Source organism: Gavia stellata, chromosome 1 (assembly GCF_030936135.1).
Source record: "Gavia stellata isolate bGavSte3 chromosome 1, bGavSte3.hap2, whole genome shotgun sequence".
NCBI classification, from domain to species: Eukaryota; Metazoa; Chordata; class Aves; order Gaviiformes; family Gaviidae; genus Gavia; species Gavia stellata.
The window spans coordinates 9,860,580-9,880,439 of record NC_082594.1 but is presented as its reverse complement, the minus strand read 5'-3'; the positions used below and the strand labels follow the sequence as shown (position 1 = coordinate 9,880,439).

The 19,860-nt window shown below is 41.3% G+C and overlaps 1 protein-coding gene across 2 annotated transcripts in view; it reads left to right on the top strand.

Annotated features, from left to right (window-relative positions):
- The window catches only part of NOX4 (NADPH oxidase 4), a 108,742-nt gene extending 90,676 nt beyond the window's left edge, over positions 1-18,066 (top strand). The window contains exons 14-18 of one of the 2 annotated variants that reach the window (XM_059822346.1): positions 6,391-6,510; positions 10,034-10,142; positions 10,726-10,794; positions 12,857-12,957; positions 17,946-18,066. In XM_059822346.1, coding sequence (XP_059678329.1) covers positions 6,391-6,510; positions 10,034-10,142; positions 10,726-10,794; positions 12,857-12,957; positions 17,946-18,066 — 520 coding nt within the window. The remainder of the gene's footprint in view (positions 1-6,390; positions 6,511-10,033; positions 10,143-10,725; positions 10,795-12,856; positions 12,958-17,945) is intronic. The other variant, XM_059822355.1, reaches the window with a different exon arrangement.
- The last annotated feature ends 1,794 nt before the right edge of the window (positions 18,067-19,860 follow it).

The following is a 19,860-nucleotide window of genomic DNA, read 5'->3' as shown; positions in this document are numbered from 1 at the left end:
AGCAACTTCTGTAGAAGAGACAAGCTCTAGTACACGTTGTAAGAATACATTTGAAGTTGAAAGGAAAAATATGAATACTCAATCAGAAATTAAACTCAAGCTGTTAAAAAAAGAAGATGCCTAATGAAATCTGAATTAGGATCATAACACTTTGCAATCTTGCACAAAATAGTGTATAAAGGTAATTGAACCCACTGGGTTTTGCAAGCTTACTTGTCTAAGGGGCTGCAGTTTTCTTTAATGAAAGCATTATCCTTCACAATGTCAGGAGAACACATGGAAACCTCTGATCTCACAAGCCAGATGTCACATTTTATTACATGTTTAAACCCTGAAAGTCATTGTAGTTTCGGAAATCCATACAAACCAAGGATGATGTGCTTTGTTCAGTGGTGGTTCTTCATCTGTAAAAGGCTGTTGGTACTGAAATGCCATCAATAATCACAAGCCCTCTGAAAAAATAGTGTCAGAGTGTAATTGAGGTTTAAATAATGACATGAAGTGCCATATGTGAAGCGGCTGTCTTGATTTTTGTTGCAGAAAATATCTGAAAATCTTCGATAGTAGTAAGTGCAGCTTCTTTGAAAAATAAAATCACATATTTTGTTGTAGCTAGGTTTTTACTGAAAACTGTGAATTGAGCCTTGGACTCCAAAGTGGTCTGGAACACTTCTGTAGACATTTTTCCTTTCTGCAAGCCTACCATATGAAAGATTGCCTCTGACATAAGTTTCAGATTTGGATGTTTTCCAGTAATTCTTCACTTATCTGTATTATCCTAGTGCCCTGAAAAACCAGTTGTGCATCAGGAAGCTGTCCTGATACATGCAATCACACAGCAGAGAGACTGTCCTGACCAAACCAACTTAAACTAGAAGAACAGGAGACAACAGATGGCTACAATCAGACAGCAAAATTCAGGGAAACAGTGAGACAGTACTGGGCCAGAATATGACTGAGCTACGGCGAGCACATCGGCAGCCTAACTACTGTCAACTTCTGGTTTATTGTTTTTTTAGATATTAGAGGAAAGAGGATTCTTAAGAAGGAATGTGGAGGGAGATAATGAAATAGCTCTGCAGATGTTTACAGAGATTTCCTCCCGGGCGTGAAGGGCAGTGTGGGAGGAACATGAAGGCACTTGTTTGAATATTTATCACGTGGGGGTGGAGGCTGGTGTTGTGGATTATCAGAGGGAGGTGATGACATCTCTCTGGTGCATAAGACTTACTTACAGCAGCATAAGAGCGTAAGAAGACTGTTGCAGCCATCAGACAGTTGGTTCCTTGGAGTTCTCAGGCTGTACCCATCATGGCAGTATTGAGCTGTGGTTTTAATAGGACAAGTTAAAGAGAAGAACGGGTGTGGGAGGAAGGCTGTTTACTTGATTTTATTTTGATTTTGGAGAACTTCATCCAAAATCTATTAAAGTCAATGACATGAGCTTTTCATAGGATATCAGGGGGGGATTTAGCTCCAGCTGAAGATGTCAAATTGTAGGTGTCTGTGTGTGAGCTAGGTATCTGAGCTCCAGTTTTCTCAGTGGAGATCTGGGTCTGGATTTGGATGCCTCAGGCTAAGTGTCTAATGCCACTTCAGTTCTGCTTGGCCTTCAGCTGTTCCAAAGGGACACCGAACTCTAAGGTCCTGTTAATTGAGTTGGTACAGTCTGTAGACACAGAGAGCCATTCATCACATCCTGAATCTCTCTCGAGGCTCCATTAACTGTATTGACTGCATCTCTTTTGACCGTATCAGGGACTTACTCAGTATGGTTACACAAAGATACCTATACCTGAGTCTTAGTAACAAACCGAATACTGCTCCAAGGTTATAAAATTTCATACTTCTGGGTGAAATCCTTACTCTGTTGACATTGTAAGAGTTTTGCCACAAACTTCAGTCAGACTAGGACTTCACTTTCTGTGCTATGTGCCCTACTTCGTATCCAAGCATTTTGTTCAACTTGCAAATGCTGATAGTTCTTTAATTAAAATTTCCTACAAGCTCTTGAATTAACTCCCCTATCCATCTGTTATTCCATTAATATGCCTGATAATGTCTCACAGTAGCTCCCAAAGAGCCTGGGAAAAAAGAAACGATATAATACCAGCATTTATAGTTGGTTAGTGAAGTACAAGATAAGCATTAAACTTTTCTAAGGACACCTACACCCTGAAGTAAAGCATGGCACTGAGGCCCAAGTCCGACAGAGATGTGGGCAGATGTCTCCAGACATCACTATGCAGTTCCCTATGGAAGATGATAATAACTTGGGACTCAAAAGCAGTACAGCTGCCTGTGTCCCTGAGACAGTGTCCCTTGGTTTAGCAACAGCCCCATGTTAGTGCAGTTGCATTGCCCAGCACTGGAACAAGCCGTCTGGGCGCTTGCTGGGGTATTTCTGTACTGCTGTACTGTAGAATGTAAGTGTGCTTTAAATAGAAAATATGTTCACCAGCTATCTGTAAGATGCTTTTTAATAATGTGCTCTGCTATTTTTTGTGATATATTCTGCTTTGAGGAGCTTTTTTTGTGTTTGTGAGCTGAGGAATTGTGCCAGAATAACTGAGAGCACTCCTAAGACTGGATATGAATACATGTGAAAAGAACAACTCGTTATTTGAATGTTTGCCTGAAGGGAGAATTTCTAAACCTTTAGTAAAATTCCATTCCCTTCCTTCACGTTAATTAAATTAAGTCTGGGAGGCTAGGAGAGCATAGCATGGTAGTGTGATATATCTAGGGTACAACTCAAGAAACAAAAAGTCATCTTACCCCCCTTGGCTTGTCTGTCTTTTTATTGAAAGCTGTGAGATTTCATTTGCAATAATGAACTGCTTTTATGCAAAACTTTTCAGTACTACCAAATGAAAGGAGGAACATGTTGACAGGAAGTGCAAGTTGCATAATCTCTGCAAAAATCCATGATTGAATCCCTGCTCTGTTCATCACTGGACTGTTTGGTACGGCGTCAGGAGGGCTTTTTTTCTTCCACTGACTTGAATAAAAAAAGGATCAATTCCTAACTGACCACCTCCATCAGGGCATTGGAGTCATATTTCTTTTAGTTATAAACTATCCCCATAGTAAAATGGGATTAAATAGTGCATGTTTATGACATCCAACAAAATCTTCCAGGGAGATCATGTTATCCTTGGAAGCAGTCTTCTCAGGCAGTCTTGCGGAGTGGGTTAACACAGTAGCAATATTTCTGCAGCTTTTTCCCCATTTCTCTTTCTCACACTTGGAAGCGGTGACTTCTGGCTGTTCTGTGCTGGGTCACATGCAGGCACAGCAGGAGGCTCTTGGCTCCTCTGACTGCATTTGCTCTCCAAACAACTGCTCCTTACTCCCTCAGAGGAAGATGCAGTGGGCAGATAGAAATATTTTGCAGTCCAGATGGGGCTAATGCGCCACAAACTGGAGCAATCTGACTAAAATACATATTTAATTGAAGGTTGTTTCTTGAATTTCTGGCATGGAATTATGTACCGTGCTTGACTGGTTTGTGGTGACCAGATCTAGTTTTGCATGTTTCAACTCCTGATCATGTCAGTGGTATTCAGTAGCACTCAGACTTCCCAGGAATTGCTTAGTCCCTTCTGAGATCAGACATGCATACATATATCAGACAGTCCTCAAGTACGCTTAAGTGCAATTCTGCTAAGTGGCACCCCTACAGTATATGACTATTGTCACATCCACTGTGGTATTTTCTGGAAAAATCTCCTTTGCTAGTTTGCTTCTGTTTTGTTTGCTTGTGCTTTTCCCCCAAGATGTTGCCTTTAAGTCTGTATATCCAAATGAAAGTTAGTGCTGCTTGTGCAAAATGCAAGGAATTTCCCTCAGGCCTGTGCTTATGCCCTTCATACCTTTAGGAGCAATTCTCCACATTTCACCAGCTAGGCAGGATCTGATTAGGACAACATGTGTATAAGAGGTATGCCAGGAATGACAGCAGACTTCAGTTGCTGTTCTTTGTTATCCAGTAATTTTTTTTTTTTTTATTTTTGCCCTATACTGATATCCTGAAATTAGATCTCTGTTGAGATATACATCTGAGACCCATAACATTTGTGGACTTCCCTCAAAATGTCCCCTGGACCAGATTAATTTCAGAGTAATGACCTGCTTCTCTACATTTCCCCTGTTGCTAATTTAAATAAGAGGTGCTCCTTTACCTCCTCAGTCAAATGATAGTGCAACATTTAGAAGATCTCTTAAAGCAGCTGCTGTTGCACTCTGCACCAGCAGTGGTATCATTTCATTAGTGAAAAATAAACCCTTGTTAAGCAAATGAGGTATAAAGTGCTATGTAACAGGAAACATTTAATGAGAAGATACTTAATGTTCTGTTTATATTGTACGCACATGTCCAGTTAAGTATTTCTTGGCCCCATTGTGCAAAAGAATTTATCTGTCCTAAGTAAGGAGTGAATTTGGTTTTCTAGTATTCTCGTCATGCTGATACTAACATACCTGACATTGAAAAGCTTTGTGATTCTCCAAAAGAACACTCATAGAATACTGTAGTGACTTCAGAATACAAAGACAGAAATAAGAATAAGCATATTTGGGTTGCAGATTGATTAGTTATGAATATCAGTGAGGAATTTTGGTTATTTAAAAATGTCTACTGCCAGCACTTCCAATGTTTTCTGATGATGTCTGTAGCTGGCCCAGTGTCTTCTCCCTTTCTCTCCAGGTAGGACACCAAGAGCCAAGAAAGGAATTTATAAGACAGGGCATAGTTAAGGATCAGCCAGTTTGCCTCCAGATCTGTCAGAAAGTAGGTACTTATCTGTGTTTAGATAAGACACTGTAGAAGAAGGAGCCTAACATATGAGGCATCAAGATAGCAGCAATAGCAGAAGTCTGGAAGAAATTTCCTAGAAAGGACCGTATTGGCGAAAGACACCCGGACAAGATGTTGTCTTGACTGGTAAGATGCCAAGGGTCAGACCACAAAACGAAAAGAAATGAGATCAGACTGAGATCTTAAGCTACGTCTAAGGTCCAGCCCTCAAAAGGAAAGAATCAGATGAAGGTTGGAAGACTTTGTCTGGGAAAAGAGACATCTCCTCTGCTTTTAATTCTCTGTCTGATGGTATAAAAGAGAAGCTTATGCCCTTTTATTAGACAAATGGTATGCCCAGCTTAATTGCATAATAGTACCGGTATATGTGTGTGTGTAAAAACATGTATGTTGGAACTTTTGCGTGGACTTAGGCCAAAGGTTGATGTCAGTCAGCCTAGCTGTGAGCAGATACCTAGTCACTGAGCTGCTGAACGCAGTGCTGGTCCCACCACACTTTGCTGTATTCACCATTTACCTAAAATGTGGTGATCCAGTGAGTCACTCATACACAGAATGGACCTTGACTGAATATACTGTTCAAGTTCTCTTCATAATAGTTTCTAAAGGTGAATTTATTACTGAAGTAAGATATGCAGTTGGTATTCCATAAGTAGAATAGGGGGTATGTGAATCTTATTGGAGATATTACATCCAATAAACGTTGAGCTGTCTATGGATGACCTTGGTCAGACTTTCAGCAGTGTAGGAAGGATTTGGAGGTCAAACTTTTGAAGATGCCTAAAAGCCCATTTTTAAATTATAGTCAACTGACTTTCCAGCAGTATCTGAAATATTAAAAATGGGTTGGAAAGGGGACTCAGTCTCCTAAATGATCTTCAAAAACAGGTAGACAAAACTATTGTAAGAATAAGAGGCATGAGTCAAAGAGGTAAACTCAGTGTTTTTTCCCCCTCTTCAGATATTCTGTATGATTGGGATAGATCACATTCCCAAGGGTCTGGATGTGAAGTGAAGGAGTAGATAGATGTTAATTTATTTCTCTTGCTCACTGCAGGATGGATATGTGTCACCTCTTCTTTATTCCCTGGAGGCCCTTGAAAAGCATTATGAGAAGCCATGAAAAATAGATTTTTGTACCCCTTTGTCCATCTCAGCTGTTTCTGATGTTCAAGAGGTGAACCTCCCAGGCAGGGCTAGCCAAACTCTCTTCCTGCTTAAGACCCACCAAGTTGTTAGTGTTTCCAGTGCAGCACTTTCTTTGTCCTCTATTACCAGACACAAAGGGCAGTCATAATCTAGTCACCTCCGCCTGTTTGATTAAAAAATGGCTGGTCTGATCATGGAACATGCCAAGATATTTCATATAACAGTTTTTCATTCCACTTGTATGTTGGTTTCTCTCCACATCAAGCTTTCCAGGAAAAAGGTTTTCATACTCTGCATCCCAAGACTAACAAAATATCAAAACAAATTCTTTGTAGGATGTTAATTCCAGCCTGCTTTTCTTTTCCTCTCTTCTCTGATTTTAGCAGCTTTCTCTAGAAGTGTTCTTTTTGCTTTTTGTGCAGACTGTATGTGGATGGACCTTTTGGAAGTCCCTTTGAGGAATCCCTGAACTATGAGGTCAGCCTCTGCGTGGCTGGTGGTATTGGAGTTACACCATTTGCATCAATACTCAACACACTGCTGTAAGTGAACTTAAGCCTTTTAAAGCCATTTCCCCCCAATTTACCATAGTAGTGCATGTCAGAAAGACTTTCAGAGACTTTAAAAACTTCCATTAGCATAACATAACTGAATCATTCCTTGGAGAGAGCTAGAGGACTGGGATGTCCCCTGAAGAGCATAAATCACCTCATACAGGCTTTGTAACCCAAAGAGTTGTGGCAGGGTTGTGCCAGTAATGCACCTGAGCTGGGACAGTGTCACTAACCTTTACACCCTACCATTGGCCTAGCCTGTGATTAAAGTAGTCACAGCTGTTCAGCTAGACTTGTTCCCCTAGTCCCTGCTTCGATGAGGCTACGGACTGTGATAGTGGGGGTTTGAGAGTTGGGAAGTTGTGACAGTCTTCCTGCTGGAAATGCAGAGCCAGCTCTCCTGGTCTGTTTAGCTTCTGTAAATGTGTAAGCTTAAGGTTTTAAAGGAAAGGGATCAACTTGGATTCAGATAGCATTCGGGTGTTTAACTCCATTTGAAAAGTGTAAATTTTAGGTATGCCTTTTTCGTTACTTTTTTTTCTTGTTTCTTTTCTTTTTTTTTTAATTTAAAAAGCCTTTGACATTCTGTTCAGACCAAACCTTTCACCTCTTGTTTCTCTGTCACATTGGCAACATGGTTGCCACCAAATCTTACGCTGTGTGAAATAGGCTTGCTTTTATGATTGCTATTGATTTTCTTATTATTTTTGTTGCTAGATTGTTAGCTAAGAGCTCCAGTCACAGGTTAAGTGCCCCTGTTTCATAGGCACTGTATAAAGAGCCAACCAGATCACCGAACCTTGCCTGAAGCGTTGAAAGGCTAGCTGGCTTTGGGAGGGTTTTACAATGCACAGCTGAAGCATTTGTTCTAAGGTGAACATGCCAATGGCCAGCTCTAACTCCAAAGTGAAGTTAAAGCCTGGAATTTAGGTGCTGTGCACATTCTTCTGTCCTTAATCCAGGCTGAACCTGACAGTGTTGAGGACTTCTGAAAATTATCAGCCCCGCCTGTCTCATAGTGCTGCAGCCCTCAAAGACCATCTTGGGCTCCCTCATTTCCTTCTCCTGAGAGTATATTGATCATCCTCTCAAAAAGAGGGTACATTTTTGCTGAAAGCCTGAGGCCCAGAGGGATAAGATGACCATTTTCCTCGTGATGGATTATCCTTGACATTGTTTAGCAAAAATGTCACAGATCATAATGATGGGCCAGCAGCAGGTAATGACATGTTTGCCTCTACCTGTATGTTATCAGAGGCTGTAGGAACTTGCACAAACATTGCCATAGAAGGTTAGTGTCCAAAAGCTTTTGCAACGTCCATTTTTCTGGATAAAGCCATAAATTGACTTCCAAGCAGCCAATCCCATAACCTGCCTTTGTAGCCAATCTTCCCCTTGTGCACTGTACAATATACAGGGGGATCATTCTGTGATTCTGGGAAAAAGTAAGTGTCTTAGCCTGCGTCCCTTCTCAGTATTTAGACATCACTGGTTTAAACTCAGGTTTAAACATCACTCAGTATTTAAAAGCACTGGTTTAGTGGATGATCCGCCTGTTGTCTTTGCCCTGGCTTTGAAGCAGAAATTGGCAGGTGTGAACATGCAACCTGCCTTACGATGCCAGCGCTGCTGAGCAGCGGGGACAGCCCTGTGGTGTCAAGGACATGCAGCTCTGGGGGAGATCAGAAGCCTGTCAACGTAGTCATTTGTTTCCTGCTCAATTGTCTTCCTGTTGTACGTACACGATTTAATTCCTGCTCCTGCCCTTCCCTCCACTTAACTGTTGAACCCGATGCCCTGTTTTTAAGAAAATATAACTTACATTAAGGAAAACTAGTGGCTTTCATGCAGAAGGGTCTGTAAATAATGGCTGTTGTTATGGACAGTGGTAACATAGAAATACACAAGAAGTATTATACCCATGTGGATTTGGTTGTAATGGGGGGTTGCACCTTTATCGCATAATATATCCTGCTGGAGGTAGACCCAAGCAGATGTGTCTGAGGTGCTCTTTTAAATCTATGCTTGACTTGTTTCATGAAGTCTTGCAGTCCAGCCTCTGTCCAGCTGCAATGTTTCATCACCGAGAGTGGTGTTTTGTTACTGAACTACAGCAGTTCAATACTAAATGCCTTGCATTTTTCTCTTCTTTTATCCTTTTTTTATGGTGAAAGGCACTTACTTTCCTTGCTACTGCTCATAGTTATCTTGTCACATCTGACCAGATTGTGACGATCCTAAGGGCTTGTCTTAGTATAGGCAATCAGAAAAAGATGGAGGAAATCCTGCTCTGCAGGTAAACAGTTTACAAATAAAAAAACTGAAATCAGGACTAAAAGACACTGTACTCTCCCGTCTTAAAGCACTTTTTTTCTCTCTGTGGGGAGTTCACATGACAGGTGAGTTCTCAGCGCCTACATGCTGCTGAGAATGTCTCCACCCTTGCTCCTCAGGCTTACAATGGAGGTTAGGGCTATGGGGAGGTTAGACAGTGATTGGAGTCATCACTTAGGTAGATTATGAAGATTTATTAAGCAAATACCCATGATGGATATGCCAGCAACCCTGGAGTTTGAAATAATGCACAATGGATATGCTGAGATGTATCGTGAAACTTTTCGACTGGAGTTGGCTTGTGGGACTAGTGTTTGAAGTTGACAGGCTATGGCCTTCTCTATCTGAAAATTATTTTAGGAAGAAAAGGAGGAAACAATCTGTGCACTGGCTATTTCAGTGATCAGAACGACAAAAACCAACGTTGGCTAACTAAGAAGATACTTCCTAATCAGTTTGAACTCATAAATCATCAGGATTTTTTTCACTTCTGTTTTCTTTCCCAGTTCATTCCAGTCCTTCCTTTGTGCTATACTTGTGTTTTATTTGCATTAGAAATCTGACATGAGAGTCCTGTTTTTCTAAATCCCATGCCAGAATCTGCCCATGACTGCACTTTCCCCACCAGCATTTTCTGAGGACTGTAATATATCACACAGTTCCCTGACACAATGGAGCTCTGATTTGATTTGGTCTTTGTGATTTTGCTAAAGTATTAATTATAATCAACCAGAGCCTTTCACATATAAAGGCAGAATTAAGTCCTGACATTATTGCATTTGTCAATATTTTCCTCTTATGGGTCATTTATAAACCTAATAAAGAATTGACATAATACACTTGAACTTAGAATGTCTGCTTTGCTTTGAAATGAAAGTTTGATGATGATGCATGAATCCATATTTGCTGCCCAAATCATCTGTATAGCTGACAACTTCCTAATGCGGAAACAGTATCTGTGAAGGGTGTTAGCTCTGTGCTAGAGATTTAATATTCTTAGGATCATCTTAATAGGCTGCATTGGTCGTTTCAGTGTCTGATGTATCATAGGATGAAGAACAACTTAGCAGTTAGCTTCTAATGGAAAGTCATGTTTCTGCTAATGAATATAAAGAATCTTAATTAATGTTCCTTTTTAAATGATAATTGTTAATTACCCAAACATTTTATTTTCAAGTGACGGCTGGAAATGCTACAAGCTCCGAAGACTCTACTTCATTTGGGTGTGCAGGGACATTGAATCTTTCCGCTGGTTTGCAGATGTGCTCTGTATGTTGCATAACAAGGTAAAGGGTGTTGCTTGGAGGCATGCTGAGAACTTAATAAATGCAGGGTATGTCCACACCACACAACTGGCATGCTATAGGGAAAGGCAGCCTTGCTCAAACCAACCAAGCTCCAGCAGTACTTCTGCTTGGGCAACCTGACCCAGATTCCATTTATTCTTGGAGCTGCACAAAACAGTTTGAGTATCTGTCACCAGTATTTCATTGCACAGTGTTGCCATGTACCAGTAGTCTGGACACTTCTCTGTGAAACTGATAAGATGGAAGAATAACGTGCAGGATGGGGAGTCTGAGTGGCCTTTAGCCATTTGGCTAGTAGACAGATTGAGAATGGAGGGGAATTTACAATTTCAGGCAGATTTTAAGAGCAGTGTAGCTTCCTAAAATAGTATTTTGTACACAGCATGATATGCAACGTTCTGGAGTGCATGAAGGGGTGCTATGCAAGCGTATCTTGTTCATTAAAAAGCTTACTTCACTGATGCTGAAACCTAAGTCTTTCAGGACAGTAGGCAGAAGTGACTTTACACTTACATTATGAGAAGGGATATTATTTCACTAGCTGTTTTTATCATCCTCCCAGCTTTGGCAGGAGAATCGACCAGACTTTATAAACATCCAGCTGTACCTCAGTCAAACAGATGGAATACAGGTATGTGGCTAAATGCTGTTTGTAAACCAAACTAGACCTTGGGGTGGTAGGCAATGCAAATTGTCAGTCCAGAGCTAAAGGGAACCACTGGAGATGGTAAAAACAGGAAATGAGGCCATAAACTCAAGTGACTGATTCATTACTAGGGCAAGAGAGCAAGTCCATCCCCACAGCATTAAGAGGATCTGGTCTGGTAGCCTTAACTTGATTAGATGTGGGCAGAAATCCCTATCTTCCTTTTCTAGGAAAGAGGTCCTTCCAGGCCAGGCCACAGACCAGACAGTTGGCCGTGTTTGATGGGAAATCTGCATCGTTTCTGGGCTAAGAGTCAAAACAGAATAGTTCTAGGAGCTTGCAAGCTCAAATCTGTTCAAATAAATATTTTGAGAGAAACTAGCTATTTTTAAAAGCTTTGGATTTCTTTGCCTCAAATATAGGCAAAAGTTACAAATTTCTTGATGTATGAGACTGGAAATTATACTGAACTGTCGATTGTCATGTATTACCAACCCCAAAGCTGGGCTAATTCCCCAACTCTTGACAACTCCCATAGCTATTTACGCTTACAATCTTCATTTTACATTATTTAGCACATGAGCCTAGGTCTGATTCTTTACCCTGCTGTGTTTGGAAACTTTCCATTGACTGCAGCAGGCCCAGAACAAAGCCTAACAATTACTACAAAACATGAAATGCAGTGAGAAACTATGCCCAAAGGATTTTGATCTGCCTGGTATCATGTGGAGACAGCATAACATTCACAGCTCTGGTAGGAACACTACCCAGTAGTCGAAAGGACGTGATGGCTGCAGTAGTTACGAACAGTGCTCCACAGATTTAATGTCTGAACAACATATGTCAGCTGGAATGGCATGCTTGAAAATGCCTAATTGATGAACCTGGTATGTAATTGTTAGGTTAAAATTAAAACCCGAAGCAGAACTGCATTGCAATGACACAGCAAGGTTGTAATAATAGACAATTCAAAGCAAGTTTGCTAATATTGTATATCAAGTAGCTACTGAATTTATTTAAGTCAACTTTAAGTCTTTCTTTAAAGTCACTTTCCTTTTGTGGCTGTTGAACAAAACTGGCATGAAGTATAATACTGCTCGTGATTTCTCAAGGGGGAGTTAAACTCAACTCTCCACTGCCATACAGCTTCTGTGTTCACTGATGTTAGTCCAAAGTGCTGACTGCTACCAAAATTAGGGCAGTTTCGTTTCGTGCTCCCTTTGCTCAGAAGTAGCATGCCTGTGTGACAACAGGCAGCCAAGCCAATCCTTCAGCAAATGCCTCTTGAATATAAACGGCCGATGGAGGATGAGTTAGCCAAGGCTCTGTGTTTGCATCGGCACGAGGAGCGTTTCAGGTCGTTCAGCAGTGGAGTGAATGTGGGAGCCTAGATAAGGTGTAACTTCTCTCTGCCTTTCTATCGCATTAGGACAGAAAAGTAAAGAAAGGGAATGCCCTGCAAGGGAAGGGCATTTGACCTTATCAAAATGCTGGTGAGTTAGCACTGCTGGAATGGGTTGGGATCCATCGGAGGAGCAGTTTTGGCTGCTTTCTGCTGTTACGGCAGCTCAAAACAGCTGGCGAACTACTCTCAGGGAGAAATGTAAGATTTCCCTTGTTACGTTTTCAGACCTAGTCATCTTAATAGTTACTTGTACAAAGTTAAAAAAGACTTCAGACAGAAATACGATTTTTGCATCAGCAGTGTTTCTTCCAACTTAGCATTAAAAGCCAATGAGGGAATGAATAATAGGAGCATGGTTATTGTTTTATGGCTTAAATAAATTGGTTTAAAAGCATGGGGAGATTAATGAGCAGCTGCATGAGGAACAATGTATAACAAATACCAAGGAGAGCCATTGAAAAGGCAGTGAGCAGAGGTATTGGTGCATGAAATGGCTGCAGTTTTAATCACAACGGTCTGATACTTGTGCTCAGGTTTTATACCTCAGCGATATGGTAAGTCAGCCAATGTCAGAAATGGAAGCCCTGGGTGATATGAGGCAGTTTGCAAATCAGGCAGAATGGAATTTTTTGTTTCTTGCAGAAAATAATTGGTGAAAAATACCAAGCTTTAAACTCAAGGCTTTTGATTGGACGACCCCGGTGGAAACTCCTCTTTGATGAAATAGCGAAGTGTAACAGGCGGTAAGTACCAGTCCGCTTGAAGGATGCCACAATTTGAAGGGTGAGGATATTATCTGTTTCTAGCTATGTTTGTATGAAAATATTTTTGGGTTTTATCTTAGAGTGTACTGTTTACGCTACTGTTCTTGAAATTAGCTAGTATTTTGCGGTGAGAGATAGCCTGTACAAACTGAAACTTTTTTTTTTTACACTCAGAACAGTTCATCTTTCCATGCAGCTAGGGTGTTCAGTGGCCCAGAAAATAAAAGTAATAGATTTCTGTCTCACTGCACAGAGATTGCATATGTTTTTATCCTTGGCAATATCTTGCTTGCAACATATGCTGGTTTTATATATAAAGTTGCGTTTTTAAAAATTGTTGACTACTTCTATAATTTTCATGATTTATAGTGCTGGTTTACAAACAGAATGCACAAGGAAGAATCTGACTGTCCTGTATTGTTTTTATTCAGAGGATATATTGTCTTTGAAGATTCCTGGCATTTTTTTATTCTTTGTTAAAACCTGGCAATGCCTTTTTACTGTGCTAGGCAAACATATTATGGTCTGAAACAAGACAGTTGTAAACCAGAGAAGACATGCAATTAGACTACGGAATGTCTTTGTCCAGATCCGGCTTTGCTGGTTGAGTATTTTACATCCCATTGGCAGTTTTCTGCCTCAAAAGCTGATCTGGTAGAAGGGATTGTGTGAGTCTTCCCTAATCCACTTCTGGTATAGTCAGTGGGGTGGGCGCAAACCACCCTCAGTAGCTGTTGATAGTGATCTGGGTGCACCAGGTTGAGAGGTGCTCTCATGACCCTGTTCACCTGCAGAACTTTCCCTCAAGAACATTTTGTCCTCTCTTGCACTTGCAAAGTGAACATCTGCCCACGGCTTATTGACTCTCCTCTTCTGAGGCTGGATATGACTGGGGGACACTGAGCCCTGGCTCTTGGGAAGTGTTGAGCGCCAATATGTATCACAGTTGGCAGCGTAAGCTGCTAACAGTATGTCTTGGATTCAGGTCGTAGAGGATGTTGTGGACAGGGTCCCTTGCCAGGATGCCCCAAAGGCTGCTACAGAGGGACATCCCTAGTAGGATTCTCACACTGTGCAAACAAGTATCACTCAGAGAAGGGTTTTGTAGTAAAGAACCATGGGAAAGAAAGCAAAATAGAGAGGTTAGAGAAGCAAGTTGACTCACTGGCTCATAGTCCTCTGCATAGAGGAGTGTTGACCTTTTATGCTCCATTCTAATGTCTTTTCTGTTTAACTGTGTGAATGCAGTTCTAAAAGGTGAAAATGATGAGGTTTCTGCCACTTCCTTACAGGGCTGTAGGTGCACATAATATAGATGACGCTATTAGTGGTAGTCATACTTGCTTTTTCTTTTGTGCTTTCCATCGCATTACTCCTAATTAGACTTCAAGTACCATTTCCTCTGCATTTCCACATCAGGTCTTTAAATTATGCCACCATTTCCAAGCAGGGTGGTTTTTAGTACCTAAATGATGTTCTGACTCTTTTGATTATCCTGCAGTTGCTAAGATGTAGGCTTCCTCACCCTTTGTCACCCCTTTATCAGGGTTTATAGATACAGGTCTGTCTCTATAGATATAGTTGCATGTAACATGATAGACAGTAGTGCAACCTATAACTCACCTATCCCACATAAACTTACCTGTTGTAGGTAAATATTGTCCCTGTTTCCCTGGACAAGATGGGAACTTCTAGTCCAAGTCTTCCCATTTCCTGGTCTCCTTCTAACTTTCTTTCAGTTCTTACTTCTCAGTAACCTTCCATCTAAATGACCCTGCTGCAATATAGAGACACCAAAAAAAAAAAAAAAAGCAGGGCAACCAATTTGTTTCGAACATCTGGTGCCAGTGTTCAGGCTTTCACATGTATTTGCAATCAACCCCTTGCGCTTGTTTATGGGCAGCCAAGATATTTTCCACTTTTTGTCTTGTGTTTTTAGTAAAAGCTGCACATAAATAAACATGCAGCTGGCAAACCTCTCATCGGTTTAGCCATCTGATTCGTTTGCAGTTTGTGATTTGTTGCTGTTGTTGCTGTTTGGGTCCCAAATAAGCAAAGTGCATTTGTAAGTGTCTGAGCTTTGCCAGACCTTCAGAGCAAAGTGAGATGGGACAAGCCAGCATCAGGTTTCTAATTCTTTCTTCTGGACTAAGAGGAGCAGACGCGTGCCATCTACTGTTGATACTTTATATGACACCCGCAGTCCCAAGAACGTGCATTGGGACAGTTTATGTAATATATTATTTGTCTTATTTTTCATGCTCTCTCTTTGGGGACGGAGCAGCAACCTTGTTCCTGTTCAGTTGTCTTCTGGATGACAAGCTTACACCATGCCTTGGCTGCCACGCTTTCTCAATTTTGCTCCTTTCAAATGGACGCCTGCTTTTTTCCAGATGGAGTCTGACCTAGAAAAAGACATGAATAGCTGTAGGAGAGGAAGGTGTGGAGCACCATGATACATTTCTTGTGCTCTGTAAAGGAGAAATCTCTCTCTAGGAATGAACATGGGATTTCAAACTGGAACATTTCAAGTCCTGACTCTGTTCTCTCTAGGTAGCAAAGTATTTCACCTCTCCCTCACCTCCTGGTGTTCATAAAATGGGTGTAAGAATACGTGCTGACCTTCTCATCCCATAGGAACACAGAGGGATTATTATTTAGTGCTCTGAAGGAGTAAAATCCTATATTAATGTTTATAATCATTGCAAAGAATGGCCCTGTTTCCCTAATTGTAGACATGTTAGTGGTATTTAAAAGATTTTCAGACATTATGCCTCAGCAATACCTAGCTGTCTGTTTTCATTTGAGCAACAAGGTCAGCCATTGTCCCAAACAGGTGATAAGCAATTAAAGCCCATCAGCTCAGGGTAGTAGCATGCTGCTCCATGTAGTAGCTGCTTTCAGATGCCTGCCTGCTTGTGTCACAGCAGCCAGGCAGGAGCCAAGCGAGGCAGGGATGAAGGCATCTGCAAGCAGGGAAGTGGGGGGCGTACCTGGGGGAGGACGTGGGAGGTGAGCTGTTCAAGGGAAGTGGTACGTGGAGGGATGTCCAGAATAGGTACTGATGGTGGGTATCCTGGGAAGGAAGTTTTGAGAGCCTCTGGCTCACTGCGTGGGGCAGTGGCTCAGCTGGGTTTCAGGAGACCTTCTTAGTCAGCCACAGGTCTCTTGTATGACCTTAGGCAAATTATTTAACATTTCTGTGATTCTGTTTACTAGCCAAAAATTCTGTGTACCTTGGAAGGATGTTGTTGGAATGGGAATACATTAGCAGTATGTGCTGCTTGGACCTGTCTGTGCTTCAGAGGCTATATGTATGTAATGAAAGGGAGAGAGACAGATGAAGTCTTTGGGTTTTATTTATCAGTTGTCTGCATTAATTAGACTAATGAAAACAACAACATTGATTCCCTTAGTTAAATACACAGTAGAAACAGATTCTTGCTGGTGGCTCATGCACCCTTTTTCTCCACTGTGCACAGATTAGGTTCTGCAAGTGCTGAGGAATCTTACTTGAGAGCAATGAGCAATAGCACTCTCATCATTTCTGCAAATCCAGCCACCAACACCACACCCCTTGCCATTAAAAGGAGTACTGCCAGGACAGGAAAGTGTAGTAGATATACATAAGGGTGAGAAAAATACGAGTTATTAATATTTGCCATGAATTAATATGAGCGATGATGTAATTGAAGGCAATTAAAGTCAGCATTATAAGGTTCCTGCAGAAGGACACTGTTGCAGTTACCTGCATACCTTTGTGATGCTTCTTGGTGTTTGAGTCCTGTGCTGTGCTGGTGTTGCTGTGCACTGGTACAGCAGGGACTGCCATGCTATTTGGGCTGCTGCCTAACATCAGGCACATGCACTTGACAGTATGCATCAGAGATTTCTTCTTAGATGTGTTATTTCACTTCTCTCACCAAACACATACACAGGCAGCTTTAAACTGTGCATTTGATTATCTTGCATGTGCTAAGATATTTTATATTAAATAGTTACTGGATAAATACTGAAGCAGTCCTGGAGGCAGGGACCAGAACTCAAATCTCCAGCCTCTTGGTGAGTGCTGTAGATCACAATAGTTAGAGCCACGTCCCCTCTTGTGTGCTTTCCCTCCATTCCAGGAAATCTTTAAGATCTTTCTCTGTAGTGACACAATTTCAGCAAGAAGATGAAGAAATATTTTTTTCACGATATAGAAGAGACAGCACCTCATCGTCTTTCCCTGGTCCTTCCTTTCCCTTCTCCTCATCTTTCAAAAAAAGGGGGATGATGAATATCGTGAGTGCCTCGGTCTCGCTGTTGGGGTTGTGCCCTGTTCTGACGCTGGCTACTGTTCAGAGCCCTTAGGTGCTGTATGACCGTGAGCCTGACTTAAAGCCTGTGTTTAAGGTGACCAGAGAGCAAAGTGCTGTTGTCGGTGGAGTGGTGTGAAAAAGTCAGGTTAACTAATGAACCCGGGCTGATAGCTGTGGACGATGAACAAGGATCATATTCTGCGTTTGGCTTTTTAGAAAGCTTTCCGATACAGCTGCTGAAGGAAAGATTGCATGCTAATGTGAAAGTAAAGCAGTAAAGTTATTCTGCTGCTGCTAGAAATAATCACGGGTTAGTAGTGCTCTGTTGTCATTAGTGTAGCGAATCGCCATTAGTGACTAGATCTCCTGCCGGTGTAAATCACGAGTTACACTAATGAAATCGTTACAGTTAGACACATTTTTAACAAAAAAAAGTGATTAATCATGGAAAAAATTAGAGTGGGAAGTAGTAATTTTTCATCACTTGGTGTCTTTAGACTAAGATAAGGCACTTTCTTCTAACAGTTGTCTTTCTTTGTCAAATATGTAATAAGGCTTGTTCTGGTGCTACTTGGGAGAGAGCTGGTGGCTTCAGCATGGTGTCTGTCATTACAAGTTACTGTTTATTTGCAATGTCATAACTTTTTTCTTTTTTTTTTATAACAGGAAGACCATTGGAGTTTTCTGTTGTGGACCAAACAAAATCTCTAAGATACTTCATAAACTGAGCAACAGCAGCAACTCTTATGGGACAAGGTTTGAGTATAATAAAGAATCCTTCAGCTGAAAGTCTGTTGGACTAGCAAGACTCTCTAGAAGATAAAAGTGCAATTTTTTTGTTTGTACAACTTAAAAGTTCAGCTGTGGTTTAAACAGACAGAAATGTACCAAAGAATAGCACAGATTTTCTTATTTATGATTATTTAAGACTTTGGAAAATGATGGATATAGCAGTATACCAACAAATAATAAGTGCTTATGCTCAAAGCCAAATGTGCTTACACAGTATTTGTGGCAGCAGTGATTCTTTGGAGTAGTTTCTGGTAACTAAAAAGTACAGAAGCTGGGGAGAGATACAGTTGCTTTAAAAGCTGATGGAAGAAGAATCTGTGGAACATTTGAACTTCTTCCACTTCAGTACTCTGAAGCTGGACCAGTAAACCAAACCCCAGGTTAATCCAAATGACAAAACACAGTCTATTACAAAGACGTATTGTTTTTGTTGGTATACAAATCTCATGGCTTTGGGGTGGAAACGCTCCATATTAAAGATTTCATATATTGCAGAATTGGGATTCTGTATTTGAAGTATAGAGTGTTACTCTCGCTAGTCTACTTCTGTAATGGGTGTGACTATTCCCACCCTGAATGGAAGAGAGGGTGGAATATGGGGAAAGATGTAAGTTAACCTATGGAAGAGTGAGCACAACTGTGTAGCACCTGTGGGCAGACTCCGCCATGATGTAAATCACAGCCTTTTGGCAAGCAAAGAGCTGTTCGTGGAGAACTCTCTATCTTGCATCGATTCAGCATTCAGTGAGTTTGCAAAATAAGTGTGATTTATGCAGCCAGAAAGATGGAGCAAGAAAAGCGATTAACGGGAGCAGACAGGATATGATGTTTTATTACACCACGCACTCAACGTGGAAGTTGCACTCACTCTGCACTCACATGCCCTGAATGTCAAATACTTCCAAGCATTCAGATGCTCTTACTGATTATTTTACAATGCAGCAGGTTGAAATCCAATTTTAGAGGTTCCAGAGTATGTTTGGTTGACTGTGATCCTTCGAGTACCTTCCCTGGAGTCACACTTGTTTGCACTGAAGTCACCGAAAGCAGGATCAGGTTAGATCTACAGCAGAGTAAGAACGAAGCCCTCATTACTGTAGGTCTTTGCATCATGTGTGCAGATAGGAACCTTGCAGGAGCTGCAGTATGGTTTCAGTATGTTCCAAAAGGAGGATCTGAAGCATCCAAATTTAAGCTCTCCTTCCCTTCTCCTCCCCACAGCTGTTTTCCAGTCTGCTCAGAGCCACAATAGAAGGGCTAGAGGTTGAAACAGGCACTTTGTAACTTCTTGGTTCTGAGGAGCGACCTTTTTTTCCTCCATCCAATAGCCGATCCAACTTTCTTTATTTCTTCTTTATGCCCTTTACCTTATTTTGCTGAGAAAAGGGCATTTAAGCAGGAGTCAGACACTTAGCTGGCATAAATAGGCATCATTCTAGTGCGTCTTAATAGAGCAACGTCACTTTACGCTTGCTGAAAACCTGCCCTTTAATCTCCAGCAGAAGCTTGGGAGCCTGTAGTATTTGCAGCACACAGACATAAGATGGCTCAGCATCTCTGGTGCCTGTGGTTCACCTGTATTTAGCACAGTGCATTCGATTTGGTTTACATCTTTCCAATGGAGACCTTTTTTATTTTTGTAGAAAAGACGGTAATTTTCAGCTCGCAACACAAACTCTGTACAGGGCTCTACAAGTACGATTGTTCAGAGGGAAGCATTTTTCTAGTAGGTGGCGTATAGGTATGTTGTATGTGTACCTAGTGAAAATGAGTTTGGTCTTTGCCTTGG